General features: G+C 48.5%; 1 protein-coding gene across 3 annotated transcripts in view; it reads left to right on the top strand.

The window, feature by feature from the left end:
• The window catches only part of AURKA (aurora kinase A), a 114525-nt gene that overhangs the window by 62151 nt on the left and 38679 nt on the right, over positions 1 to 13695 (top strand). For all 3 annotated transcript variants that reach the window (XM_063959028.1, XM_063959027.1, XM_063959029.1), the window contains one exon: positions 13355 to 13503. In XM_063959028.1, coding sequence (XP_063815098.1) covers positions 13355 to 13503 — 149 coding nt within the window. The remainder of the gene's footprint in view (positions 1 to 13354; positions 13504 to 13695) is intronic.

A 13695-nucleotide genomic window follows, 5' to 3' on the forward strand; every position in this document is an offset into this window, starting at 1 on the left:
CTCTCCCGCCCGTTTGGGAGCTTTGGTATAATCCCCATGGTCCTTTCAGGAACCCCAGCATCCACTTAGGACGATAGAGAAAATAAGAATTTACTTACCGATAATTCTATTTCTCGGAGTCCGTAGTGGATGCTGGGCGCCCATCCCAAGTGCGGATTATCTGCAATACTTGTACATAGTTATTGTTAACTAATTCGGGTTATTGTTAAGGAGCCATCTTTAAGAGGCCCTTTCTGTTGTCATACTGTTAACTGGGTTTAGATCACAAGTTGTACGGTGTGATTGGTGTGGCTGGTATGAGTCTTGCCCGGGATTCAAAATGCCTCCCTTATTGTGTATGCTCGTCCGGGCACAGTACCTAACTGGAGTCTGGAGGAGGGTCATAGGGGGAGGAGCCAGTGCACACCACCTGACCTAGTAAAGCTTTACTTTTTTGTGCCCTGTCTCCTGCGGAGCCGCTATTCCCCATGGTCCTTTCAGGAACCCCAGCATCCACTACGGACTCCGAGAAATAGAATTATCGGTAAGTAAATTCTTATTTTTTCCTGAATCAGAGGAATTGAATGATGTATGTGATGAAGCGTGGGTTAACCCAGATAGAAAAGTGCTAATTTCAAAAAAGTTATTGGCATTATACCCTTTCCCGCCGGAGGTTAGGGCGCGCTGGGAAACACCCCCTAGGGTGGATAAGGCGCTCACACGCTTATCAAAACAAGTGGCGTTACCGTCTCCTGATACGGCCGCCCTCAAGGATCCAGCTGATAGGAGGCTGGAAACTACCCTAAAGAGTATATACACACATTCTGGTGTTATACTGCGACCAGCCATGGCCTCAGCCTGGATCTGCAGTGCTGGGGTGGTCTGGTCGGATTCCCTGACTGAAAATATTGATACCCTGGATAGGGACAGTATTTTATGGACTATAGAGCAATTAAAGGATGCTTTTCTTTATATGCGAGATGCTCAGCGGGATATTTGCACTCTGGCATCGAGAGTAAGTGCGATGTCCATATCTGCCAGAAGAAGTTTATGGACGCGACAGTGGTCAGGTGATGCGGATTCCAAACGACATATGGAAGTATTGCCGTATAAAGGGGAGGAATTATTTGGCGTAGGTCTATCGGATCTGGTGGCCACGGCAACTGCCGGAAAATCCACCTTTTTACCTCAGACCCCCTCCCAACAGAAAAAGACACCGTCTTTTCAGCCGCAGTCCTTTCGGTCCTATAAGAACAAGAGGGCAAAAGGACAGTCTTATCTGCCCCGGGGCAGAGGAAGGGGTAAGAGAGGGCAGCAAGCAGCCCCTGCCCAGGAACAGAAGCCCTCCCAGGGTTCTGCAAAGCCCTCAGCATGACGCTGGGGCTGTACAAGCGGACTCAGGAGCGGTGGGGGGTCGACTCAGGAATTTCAGCGCACAGTGGGCTTGCTCACAGGTGGACCCTTGGATCCTGCAGGTAGTATCTCAGGGTTACAGGTTGGAATTCGAGAAGTCTCCCCCTTGCCGGTTCCTGAAGTCTGCTTTGCCAACGTCTCCCTCAGACAGGGCGACGGTATTGGAAGCCATTCACAAGCTGTTTTCTCAGCAGGTGATAGTCAAGGTACCCCTCCTACAACAGGGAAAGGGGTATTACTCCACGCTATTTGTGGTACCGAAGCCGGACGGCTCGGTAAGACCTATTCTAAATCTGAAATCTTTGAACCTGTACATACAAAAATTCAAGTTCAAGATGGAATCACTCAGAGCAGTGATAGCGAATCTGGAAGAAGGGGACTTTATGGTGTCCCTGGAAATAAAGGATGCTTACCTGCATGTCCCAATTTGCCCTTCACATCAAGGGTACCTCAGGTTCGTGGTGCAAAACTGTCATTATCTGTTTCAGACGCTGCCGTTTGGATTGTCCACGGCACCTCGGGTCTTTACCAAGGTAATGGCCGAAATGATGATTCTTCTGCGAAGAGGCGTATTAATTATCCCTTACTTGGACGATCTCCTGATAAGGGCAAGGTCCAGAGAACAGCTGGAGGACGGAGTAGCACTAACCCAAGTAGTGCTGCAACAACACGGGTGGATTCTGAATTTTCCAAAATCTCAGTTGACCCCGACAACACGTCTGCTGTTCCTGGGAATGATTCTGGACACGGTTCAGAAAAAGGTGTTTCTTCCGGAGGAGAAAGCCAAGGAGTTATCCGAACTTGTCAGGAACCTCCTAAAACCAGGAAAAGTGTCTGTGCATCAATGCACAAGAGTCCTGGGAAAGATGGTGGCTTCTTACGAAGCAATTCCATTCGGCAGATTCCACGCACGAACTTTTCAGTGGGATCTGCTGGACAAATGGTCCGGATCGCATCTGCAGATGCATCAGCGGATAACCTTATCGCCACGGACAAGGGTGTCTCTTCTGTGGTGGTTGCAGAGTGCTCATCTGTTAGAGGGCCGCAGATTCGGCATACAGGACTGGGTCCTGGTGACCACGGATGCCAGTCTGAGAGGCTGGGGAGCGGTCACACAGGGAAGAAACTTCCAGGGAGTATGGTCAAGCCTGGAGATGTCTCTTCATATAAATATACTGGAGCTAAGAGCAATTTACAATGCTCTAAGCCTGGCAAAACCCCTGCTTCAGGGTCAGCCGGTGTTGATCCAGTCGGACAACATCACGGCAGTCGCCCACGTAAACAGACAGGGCGGCACAAGAAGCAGGAGAGCAATGGCAGAAGCTGCAAGGATTCTTCGCTGGGCGGAAGATCATGTGATAGCACTGTCAGCAGTGTTCATTCCGGGAGTAGACAACTGGGAAGCAGACTTCCTCAGCAGACACGATCTACACCCGGGAGAGTGGGGACTTCATCCAGAAGTCTTCCACATGATTGTGAACCGTTGGGAAAAACCAAAGGTGGATATGATGGCGTCTCGCCTCAACAAAAAACTGGACAGGTATTGCGCCAGGTCAAGAGACCCTCAGGCAATAGCTGTGGACGCTCTGGTAACACCGTGGGTGTACCAGTCAGTGTATGTGTTTCCTCCTCTGCCTCTCATACCCAAAGTACTGAGAATTATACGGCAAAGGGGAGTAAGAACGATACTCGTGGCTCCGGATTGGCCAAGAAGAACTTGGTACCCGGAACTTCAGGAGATGCTCACGGAAAATCCGTGGCCTCTACCTCTAAGACGGGACCTGATTCAGCAGGGCCCGTGTCTATTCCAAGACTTACCGCGGCTGCGTTTGACGGCATGGCGGTTGAACGCCGAATTCTAAAGGAAAAAGGCATTCCAGAAGAGGTCATTCCTACACTGGTTAAAGCCAGGAAGGAGGTGACTGCACAACATTATCACCGCATTTGGAGAAAATATGTTGCGTGGTGTGAGGCCAGGAAGGCCCCCACGGAGGAATTTCAACTGGGTCGATTCCTACATTTCCTGCAAACAGGATTGTCTATGGGCCTCAAATTGGGGTCCATTAAGGTTCAAATTTCGGCCCTGTCTATTTTCTTCCAGAAAGAATTGGCTTCAGTTCCTGAAGTCCAGACTTTTGTAAAAGGAGTACTACATATACAGCCCCCGGTTGTGCCCCCAGTGGCACCGTGGGATCTCAATGTAGTTTTGGATTTTCTCAAATCCCATTGGTTTGAGCCACTCAAATCGGTAGATTTGAAATATCTTACATGGAAAGTAACCATGCTACTGGCCCTGGCTTCAGCCAGGAGAGTGTCGGAATTGGCGGCTTTATCGTATAAAAGCCCATATCTGATTTTCCATTCGGACAGGGCAGAATTGAGGACGCGTCCTCATTTTCTGCCTAAGGTGGTATCAGCGTTTCACCTGAACCAGCCTATTGTGGTGCCTGCGGCTACTAGCGATTTGGAAGATTCCAAGTTGCTGGACGTTGTCAGGGCATTGAAAATATACATTTCAAGGACGGCTGGAGTCAGAAAATCTGACTCGCTGTTTATACTGTATGCACCCAACAAGCTGGGTGCTCCTGCTTCTAAGCAGACGATTGCTCGTTGGATTTGTAGCACAATTCAACTTGCACATTCTGTGGCAGGCCTGCCACAGCCTAAATCTGTCAAGGCCCATTGCACAAGGAAGGTGGGCTCATCCTGGGCGGCTGCCCGAGGGGTCTCGGCATTACAACTCTGCCGAGCAGCTACGTGGTCGGGGGAGAAAGCGTTTGTAAAATTCTACAAATTTGATACCCTGGCTAAAGAGGACCTGGAGTTCTCTCATTCGGTGCTGCAGAGTCATCCGCACTCTCCCGCCCGTTTGGGAGCTTTGGTATAATCCCCATGGTCCTGACGGAGTCCCCAGCATCCACTTAGGACGTCAGAGAAAATAAGATTTTACTTACCGATAAATCTATTTCTCGTAGTCCGTAGTGGATGCTGGGCGCCCATCCCAAGTGCGGATTGTCTGCAATACTTGTACATAGTTATTGTTACAAAAAAATCGGGTTATTTGTTGTGAGCCGTCTGTTCAGAGGCTCCTACGTTTGTCATACTGTTAACTGGGTTTAGATCACAAGTTATACGGTGTGATTGGTGTGGCTGGTATGAGTCTTACCCGGGATTCAATATCCTTCCTTATTGTGTACGCTCGTCCGGGCACAGTATCCTAACTGAGGCTTGGAGGAGGGTCATAGGGGGAGGAGCCAGTACACACCACCTGATCCTAAAGCTTTAGTTTTGTGCCCTGTCTCCTGCGGAGCCGCTAATCCCCATGGTCCTGACGGAGTCCCCAGCATCCACTACGGACTACGAGAAATAGAGTTATCGGTAAGTAAAATCTTTGTTTTAAAACAATCTGTGGAGATTTTGTCTCGTTCTGTCCCCACTACCTCAAAATCTCCTGGTGTATTCAAGAAACGTGCGCTTGCTCAGATTATGCAGCTCGACACAGACTCTGATACGGCAGACGGTGATGCGGATATGCGGGGGAGGTGAGGCTTCCCTGGCAAGGGGGGTACAACTCATGATTGAGGCTATTAGGGATGTTACACATTACTGACAAACCACTTGAACAGGTGGAGGAGGCTTATTTTACAGACCATAAGAAGGCCTCTCTGACATTCCTTGCGTCTAAGGAATTAAATGCATTATTTGAAAGATCCTGGGAAAATCCAGAGAAAAAATTCCAGATCCCTAAGAGGGTTCTTGTGGCTTTTCCTTTCCCTGAGGATGATAAGAAAAACTGGGAGAAGCCGCCTGTAGTAGACTCTTCTGTATCTAGACTGTCTAAAAGGGTGGTTTTACCTGTCCCTGGGTCTACCGCTTTGAAAGTACCGGCAGACCGCAAGATTGAAACTACGCTCATATCCATATACACTGCTTCAGGTGTGACGTTAAGGCCCACTATTGCCTGTGCATGGATTTCTAAAGCCATAGTAAAGTGGTCAGGACTTGGATTCTATGGATAGAAGCGACATTGAATTATTTTTCCGTAACATACAGGATTCTGAGGGTTTCATAGTGGAGGCCATGAAGGACCTGGGTAATCTGACTGCAAGAAAATCGTCCATGGGACTCTGGCTACGCCAATGGCCGGCAGATGCGGAATCCAGGAGAAGTGTGGAGAGGTCTGCTTCTTTTTGGGGAAGCATTGGATGCGTGGCTCTCCGCGGCAACCGCTGGTAAGTCAACCTTTCTTCCCTCAGCCACTCACTCGACGAAGAAGCCTTTTTCTACGTCCTCTGTGCAGTCCTTTCGGTCTGCAAAGGCAAAGTCCAAGACTCCTACCACTTTCTTCAGAGGTGGGAAAGCAAAGTCCAAAAAAACGGCACCTGCAGGTTCCCAAGACCAGAAGCCTGCCTTTGTGTCCTCAAAATCCTTAGCATGATGGTGGACCTCCCTGCCTGGCGGACGGGCAGGTGGGAGAGAGGCTCAGATGTTTCAGTCACGTCTGGGTGTCGTCCAGTGTGGATCCCTGGGTAAAGGATATTGTGTCCCAGGTGTACAGACTGGAGTTTCAAGAGCTCCCACCCCACAGGTTCTTCAAATCTGGCCTGCCAACTTTGCCGACAGAAATGGGTATCCTTCAGGAAGCCATTCACAAATTGGAAAGGTCAGATGTAATTGTTTCAGTTCCACCTCATCTGGTTAACCAGGGTTACTATTGAAACTATTTGTGGTACCGAAACCGGATGGTTCGGTCAGGCCAATTTTGAACCTGAAATCTCTGAACCTGTACTTGAAGAGGTTCAAGTTCAAAATGGAATCACTCAGGGCGGTCATCGCCAGCCTGGAGGGTGGGGATTGGATGGTGTCCCTGGACATAAAGGATGCTTACCTTCATGTTCCGATATTCCCCCCGCATCAGGCGTTCCTGAGATTTGCAGTGCAGGACTGTCACTACCAATTTCAGACGTTGCCGTTTGGTCTTTCCACGGCCCCGAGAATTTTCACCAAGGTAATGGCGGAAATGATGGTGCTCTTGCGCAGGCAGGGGGTCACAATTATCCCATACTTGGACGATCTCCTCGCTAAACCCTTATCTAAGGGAATTCACGTTCAAAATGGAGTTTCTGAGAGCCGTGATCTCGGGGCTGGAGGAGGGAGAGGTTCTGGTTAGGGAGGCCAATCCCGGGATCGGCGGGATCCCGGGATTTAGGCCCACAAACGGCCGGGATTCAATCCCGGGATTGGAAGCCCCAATCCCGGGGATTGAGGGATCAGCGTTGAGCGTCCTCAGGACGCTCAGACGCTGCCCGGCTCCCTCCTCTCGGCTCCCCCTGTGCAGCGTTGCCTGTGAGGTCACGCTGCGCTGTCAGCAGCCGCAGAGCAGGAAGGTACGGCGGTATTCACCCGCCGCCTCCTTCTGCACTTACCCGCCGCCTCCTCCTGCACTTACCCGCCGCCGCCTCCTGGCTTCCCTGCACTCCCCCGCCGCCTCCTCACCGGCTGTGCAGGTTTGTACTTTTTTAATGTCTGCGGGGCAGGTGGGGAGGGGCGTGGGAGATGGCCGGAAACAGTTGAAAGGCAATCCAGGGAATCCTGGGATTGACCATTTTTCAATCCCGATACCTGGGATTGAAAAAATGGCCCGGGATTGGCTTCCCTAGTTCTGGTGTCCTTGGACATCAAGAATGCGTACCTCCACATTCCGATTTGGCCGCCACACCAGGCTTATCTTAGATTTGCGCTGTTGGACTGTCAGTACTAGTTCCAGGCACTGCCGTTTGGCCTCTCCACAGCACTGAGGGTGTTCACCAAGGTAATGGCAGAGATGATTCTCCTCCGCAGACATGGGGTGAATATAATTCCTTATCTGGTGATAAAGGCATCATCCAGGGAAAGGTTGTTGCAGTCCATTGCTCTCACGACTTGACTGCTCAGAGAACATGGATGGATTCTGAATCTTCCAAAATCACATTTGGAGCCAAGGAGATTCTTTCCTGGGGATGATCCTCGACATTGAAGTGCAGAGGGTATTTCTACCGGTGGAAAAGGTGTTGGTGATCCAATCTATGATCCGGGATGTCTTGAAGCCTACCCAGGTATCTGTTCATCAGTGCATTTGCGTTCTAGGGAAGATGGTTGCCTCCTACGAGGCTCTTCAGTACGGAAGATTTCATGCACGGTCCTTCCAACTGGATCTCCTGGACAAGTGGTCGGGATCTCATCTGCACATGCACCAGAGGATACGTCTGTCTCCAAAAGCCAGGATTTCGCTCCAGTGGTGGCTACAATTGCCTCACCTTCTAGAGGGCCGAAGGTTCGGATTTCAGAACTGGATCCTTCTAACCACGGATGCAAGTCTCAGAGGTTGGGGCGCAGTCACCCAAGGGGAGACCTTCAAAGGAAGGTGGTCAAGTCTGGAATCCATTCTTCCAATCAACATTCTGGAACTAAGGGCCGTGTACAACGGTCTTCTACGAGCAGCACATCTTCTACAAGATCGGGTTATTCAGGTGCAGTCGGACAATGTAACGACAGTGGCCTACATCAACCGACTGGGCGGAACGAAGAGCAGAGCTGCAATGTCAGAGGTAAAAAGAATCCTCCTCTGGGCAGAAAGGCATGCGTTGGCGCTTTCAGCAATTGTCCACTCCAGGAATGAAAACTGGGTAGCGGACTTCCTCAGCAGACACTATCTCCATCCAGGAGAGTGGGGCCTCCATCCGGAGGTGTTCACGGAGGTGACAAATCTTTGGGGTGTACCTCAAATAGACATGATGGCCTCCCGTCTCAACAAGAAGCTTCGGAGGTAGTGTTCCAGGTCAAGAGACCCGCAAGCGGTAGACACCCTGGTGACTCCATGGGTGTTCCAGTCAGTGTACGTGTTTCCTCCACTTCCACTCATTCCAAGGATTCTAAAACTCCTAAAGAGAACAAGAGTTCAGGTGATCATCGCTCCGGACTGGCCAAGAAGGGCTTGGTACGCGGATTTTCTGGATCTACTGCTGGAAGAGCCTCCTCTTCCTCTTCGAGAGGACCTGCTGCAGCAGGGGCCGTTCGCTTATCAAGACTTACCATGGCTATGTTTGATGGCATGGAGGTTGAGCGCCAGATATTGGCTTGGAAGGGCATTCCGAACAAGGTTATTTTTGCTCTGATGCAGGCTAGGAAAGGAGTAACATCTAAACATTACCATTGCTTTTGGAAAAAGTATGTATCTTGGCGTGAATCCAAGAAGCTTCCTACGGTTGAGTTTCAACTTGGACGGTTTCTCCTTCCTGCAAGCAGGTGTGGATGTGGGCCTGCGTTTGGGTTCCATAAAGGTCCAAATTTCGGCTTTATCCATTTCTTCTCAACCCCCCCCCCCCCCCCCACTCACTCCCTGAGGTTCAGACTTTCTTGAAAGCGGTTCTGCCCATCCAGCCTCCCCTTGTCATAGGCGTGCGCACAGCCACCCCCTAATGTCCGGCACCCCCCGCACATCACACCTGCTACAGCAGCACTGACATTAAATGATGATCGCTGCTGCCGTAGCCACCGAGCCCAGCCTGCCGAAGTGCTGCTCATTCGTTGCTGTCTTCTGTGAACCACCCCCCACCTGGACCCCGCTGCGCCAGCTGCCCGCCGTGGACGATGTACAGTATCATTATAGCCTTGCTCTACTGTGTATTCTAAGGGAGGACTGACGTCAGGCTCCGCCTAGCGTTGTGACGTGTCACACCGCGAGCCCTCCCTCCCTGCGCTTTCTTACCGCGCACTCAGCCCATGTGTGCCCTGGCCCGTGCACCTTCCGCCTGGCGATGCCACTGGCCCAGCCCATGCAGCTACTCTCAGAAGGACTCGCAGCCCAGAGCAGAGAACACAGTTGAGGAAGCCAGAGACATTTTAGCAGAGGGTGAGATTCTCTGTCTGTCAATGTCACTGAGACAGCTGACTGCGTGCTGCAGCCTACCCTGCCACTGAGCCTGCAGGGGAAAGAGAGAGGGGCCAGGCCAGCCATGGGGAATAAAATTATGTAGTATGTTTACAGCAGTAAATTCATGATAGTTTGTTACAAAACCAAAAAAAGAGATCCATTGACACAATTACAGCTCCTGCAGCAACTGCGGGGGCTTGGCATTGTTCCCCCCTGAAAGCCTGGAGCCTCCGTCCCCCGCAGTGGCTGCGGGAGCTGTAGTTACGTCAGTGGATCTAATTTTTTGGGTTTTGTAACTAACTATCATGGATGTACTGCTGTAAACATATACTACGTAATTTTATTCCCCATGGCTGGCCTGGCCCCGTGTCATTCCCCTGCAGGAGCAGCTTCACGCTCAGCAACAGGGCAGACTGCAGCACGCAATCAGCTGTCTCAGTGACCTCCAAAAATGGCTGCAGCCTTGGAGGAGACAGATGCTAGAGGTCATACTTGACCTCTAGCATCAGACTCCCGTGTCCCTATGCAGCACAGCAGCATTACCCGGATGTGCCGGGAGCGCTCAGTGCTGACGGCAGTGCCAGCCACATACACCCCTGTCAATAAGCATGATACCCCTGGCAACGAACATGACACCCAGCGCATGAAACCCCTAGCAATGAGAATTACACCCAGAGCATGAAACCCCTGGCAACGAGCATGACACCAAGAGCATGAGACCCCTGGCATACAAACATGACACCAAGAGCATGAGACACCTAGCAACGAGCATTACGCCCCTGGCAACAAGCATGACACCCAGAGCACGAAACACCTGACAACGAGCAGGTAATTTAAAAGTAATTTGAAGCTTTACTGTGGTGCATAATGTGTCTGGGGCATTATGTGTGGCATAATGGAAACTTTTTTGGCTTGTTAGTGGCATAACTAGAAATTCTGCACCCAATGAGAACTGTAGGTGCAGTGTGCAAAGTGCACTCTTGAGAAATATATTTATATAACCATTATTCTTTTTATTTATTTTATTTATTTTCCTGAGTGCATCCACAGAACTTCATGTATATGGCCAAATACAGGAAGATACAAAAAAGAAAAAAAAATAGATCTGTGGGTGCACTTAATTTTTTTTTTTTTTAAATACTTAAATTATGTATAGTGGCTGAGCAAAGCATTCAGTAGTTTCTTGAGTGCACCTATAGTCAATTGAACCACTGAATGCTTGGATCAGTATATATATATATTATATATATATATATATATATATACATACATACATACATACATACATACATACATACATACATACATACATACATACATACATACATACATACATACATACATACATACATACATACATACATACATACATACATACATAGTATCCCATATCCGAATATTCCGAAATACGGACTTTTTTGAGTGAGACAGTGAAACCTTTGTTTTTTGATGGCTCAATGTACACATACTTTGTTTAATACACAAAGTTATTAAAATATTGTATTAAATGACCTTCAGGCTGTGTGTATATGTAACATAAATGCATTCTGTGCTTAGATTTAGGTCCCATCACCATGATATCTCATTATGGTATGCAATTATTCCAAAATACGGAAAAATCCCATATCCAAAATACCTCTGGTCCCAAGCATTTTGGATAAGGGAGACTCAACCTGTGTATATCTATCTATCTCTATCTATATCTATCTATCTATCTATCTCTCTATCTCTCTCTATCTATCTCTCTCTATCTATCTATCTATCTATCTATCTCTCTCTATCTATCTATCTATCTCTCTATCTATCTCTCTCTCTATCTCTCTCTATCTCTCTCTATCTCTCTCTATCTATCTATCTATCTCTCTATCTTTTCATGTGCAGAGTTTCTTAAATAAACCACGAACACCCACCTTCTAAGCCATTCACACAACAGGCAATATAATCTGCTGTAATATAGGGGGCAACTATCAGATGCCATTGAGGTGCCAGTGCTGTACACTCTATTTAATCAGATTCCCTATATTATTTAGTTTGCAATTAGCAGCCAATATACAGTGCTAGACATGCCCCAATGGTTGATTCTACATCTGAGTGGGAGAAGGGACCTTCTGACGTACCTAGGGGTGGAGACACGTCACCAGGGGGAGGAGCTACGGCCGAACGGAGTACCCGAAAAGTACCCTCGCGGGCTCTTTGCTCGCCACGCTTCGGGCTCGGTGGCTCGCTCCGATCGCCACCTGATAACTAAAGGTAATAGGTGGTGGCGTGGATAGTAGAGGAACTATCCCGCTGGCATAGCTCCTCCCCCTTGTGTCGTAGCTCATCCCCGACGAAAAAGGTCCCTTAGCCCACTTGGATCTAGCCTCAACCATGCCCCAATGGGTGGTGTTAGTCATGCCCAATAGGTGGTGTTAGACATGCCCCAATAGGTGGTGGTAGTCACGCCCAATAGGCGGTGCTAGACATGCCACTCCAATAGTGCACACCCTAATAAAATGTGCTGCGCATGCCTATGCCCCTTGTGCCTCCTACGGCACCGTTGGATCTTAAAGTGGTGTTGCAGTTCCTGCAATCGAATTGGTTTGAGCCTGTACAAGAGGTTGAGGTCAAGTTTCTTACGTGGAAGGCTGTCACTTTGTTGGCCTTAGCTTCTGCTAGACGTGTGTCAGAATTGGGGACTTTGTCTTTTTAAAGCCCCTACTTAATCTTTTTCATGAAGATAGAGCTGAGCTCAGAACACGTCAGCAGTTCTTCCGCAGGTTGTGTCGGCTTTTCATATCAACCAACCTATTGTGGTGCCAGTGACTTCTGACTCCTCAATTTCATCAAATTCTTTAGATGTTGCAAGGCTCTGAAAATCTACGTGAAGAGGTCTGCTCGTCACAGGAAATCGGACTCTTTTTGTCCTGTATGATCCCAAGAAAATTGGGTGTCCTGCTTCTACGCAGACTATCTCTTGCTGGATCAGGGTCACTATCCAGCATGCATATTCTACGGCAGGATTGCAGGGTCTCAAATCGGTTAAGGCCCACTCTACTCGTAAGGTGGGTTCTTCCTGGGTGGCTGCCCGGGGTGTCTCGGCTTTACAGCTTTGCCGAGCGGCTACTTCGTCTGGGTCGAACACGTTTGCTAAGTTCAACAAGTTCGATACTTTGGCCACTGGGGACCAACAGTTTGGTCAATCAGTTCTGCGTGAGCCTCTGTGCTCTCTCCCGTTCTGGGAGCTTTGGTACATCCCCATGGTACTAATATGGACCCCAGCATCCTTTAGGACGTAAGAGAAAATAGGATTTTAATTACTTACCATTAAATCCTTTTCTCGTAATCCGTAGAGAATGCTGGGCGCCTGCTCAGTGCTTCGTCATCCTGCAGTGGTTACTTGGTTCAGTACTGCTTTTGTACTTGGTTAAGTATTCTTGTTCACCTGTTGCTGAGTTTTCAAGCTGGTTAGCTTAGTTTGCCTTGTATGTGTGAGCTGGTGTGAATGTCGTCACTATCTGTGTAAAATCCTTCTCTCGAAGTTGTCAGTCTCATCAGGCACATTTTCTAAACTGAGTCTGGTTGGAGGGGCATAGAGGGAGGAGCCAGCCCACACTGTTAAAGTCTTAGAGTGCCCATGGCTCCTGGTGGACCCGTCTATACCCCATGGTACTAATATGGACCACAGCATCCTCTATGGATTATGAGAAAAGGATTTACCGGTAGGTAATTAAAATCCTATTTTTATTTTCTAGTTTGTTTAAAAGTCAGTGTAGCTAGCAGATAGAGTGCAATTTGACCCTGAAAATATTGCATGCTGTTAAATGTAAACCAAAACTGCTAGAAGGAATTTTTTTTTTTTTTATATAAGCCTACTTTAGGGCTGCAGTATACAAGCTTTAGTGACTCTCCAGCTGCAAAAAGTGTTGCTTCAATGCTCCCCTTAGTAAGCAATTGGCTTTCTGTAGCCCTCGGTAATGTACACAGCCCCCTGATGTGATCAGTACTGCAGACAATAAATGCAAATGGTTCTTCAAAATGTATGGTGAAACTTTGTGTATTTCTTCCCAGTATATCACTGAGCTGGCAGATGCACTCCTGTATTGCCATTCCAAGAACGTTATACACAGAGACATCAAACCTGAGAATCTGCTCCTGGGCTCCAATGGGGAGCTTAAAATCGCTGACTTTGGTTGGTCAGTGCATGCCCCGTCCTCAAGGTAAGTAACCTATCCAGACCCAGTTATAAATGAATCAAGCTTTGAAATATCTTGTGGGGGTTTTTTTTTTTTTCCTTGCATTCTTTTGACCACAAGAGGGCAGACGTCCTTCTGCAGTACCTCCTTACAGTAAACGGTTACATGTTGACTACAACATTTTTATGTTTTCTTTACTAGTACATTAATAATTCT

Source organism: Pseudophryne corroboree, chromosome 3 (genome assembly GCF_028390025.1).
Source record: "Pseudophryne corroboree isolate aPseCor3 chromosome 3, aPseCor3.hap2, whole genome shotgun sequence".
Taxonomy (NCBI): Eukaryota; Metazoa; Chordata; class Amphibia; order Anura; family Myobatrachidae; genus Pseudophryne; species Pseudophryne corroboree.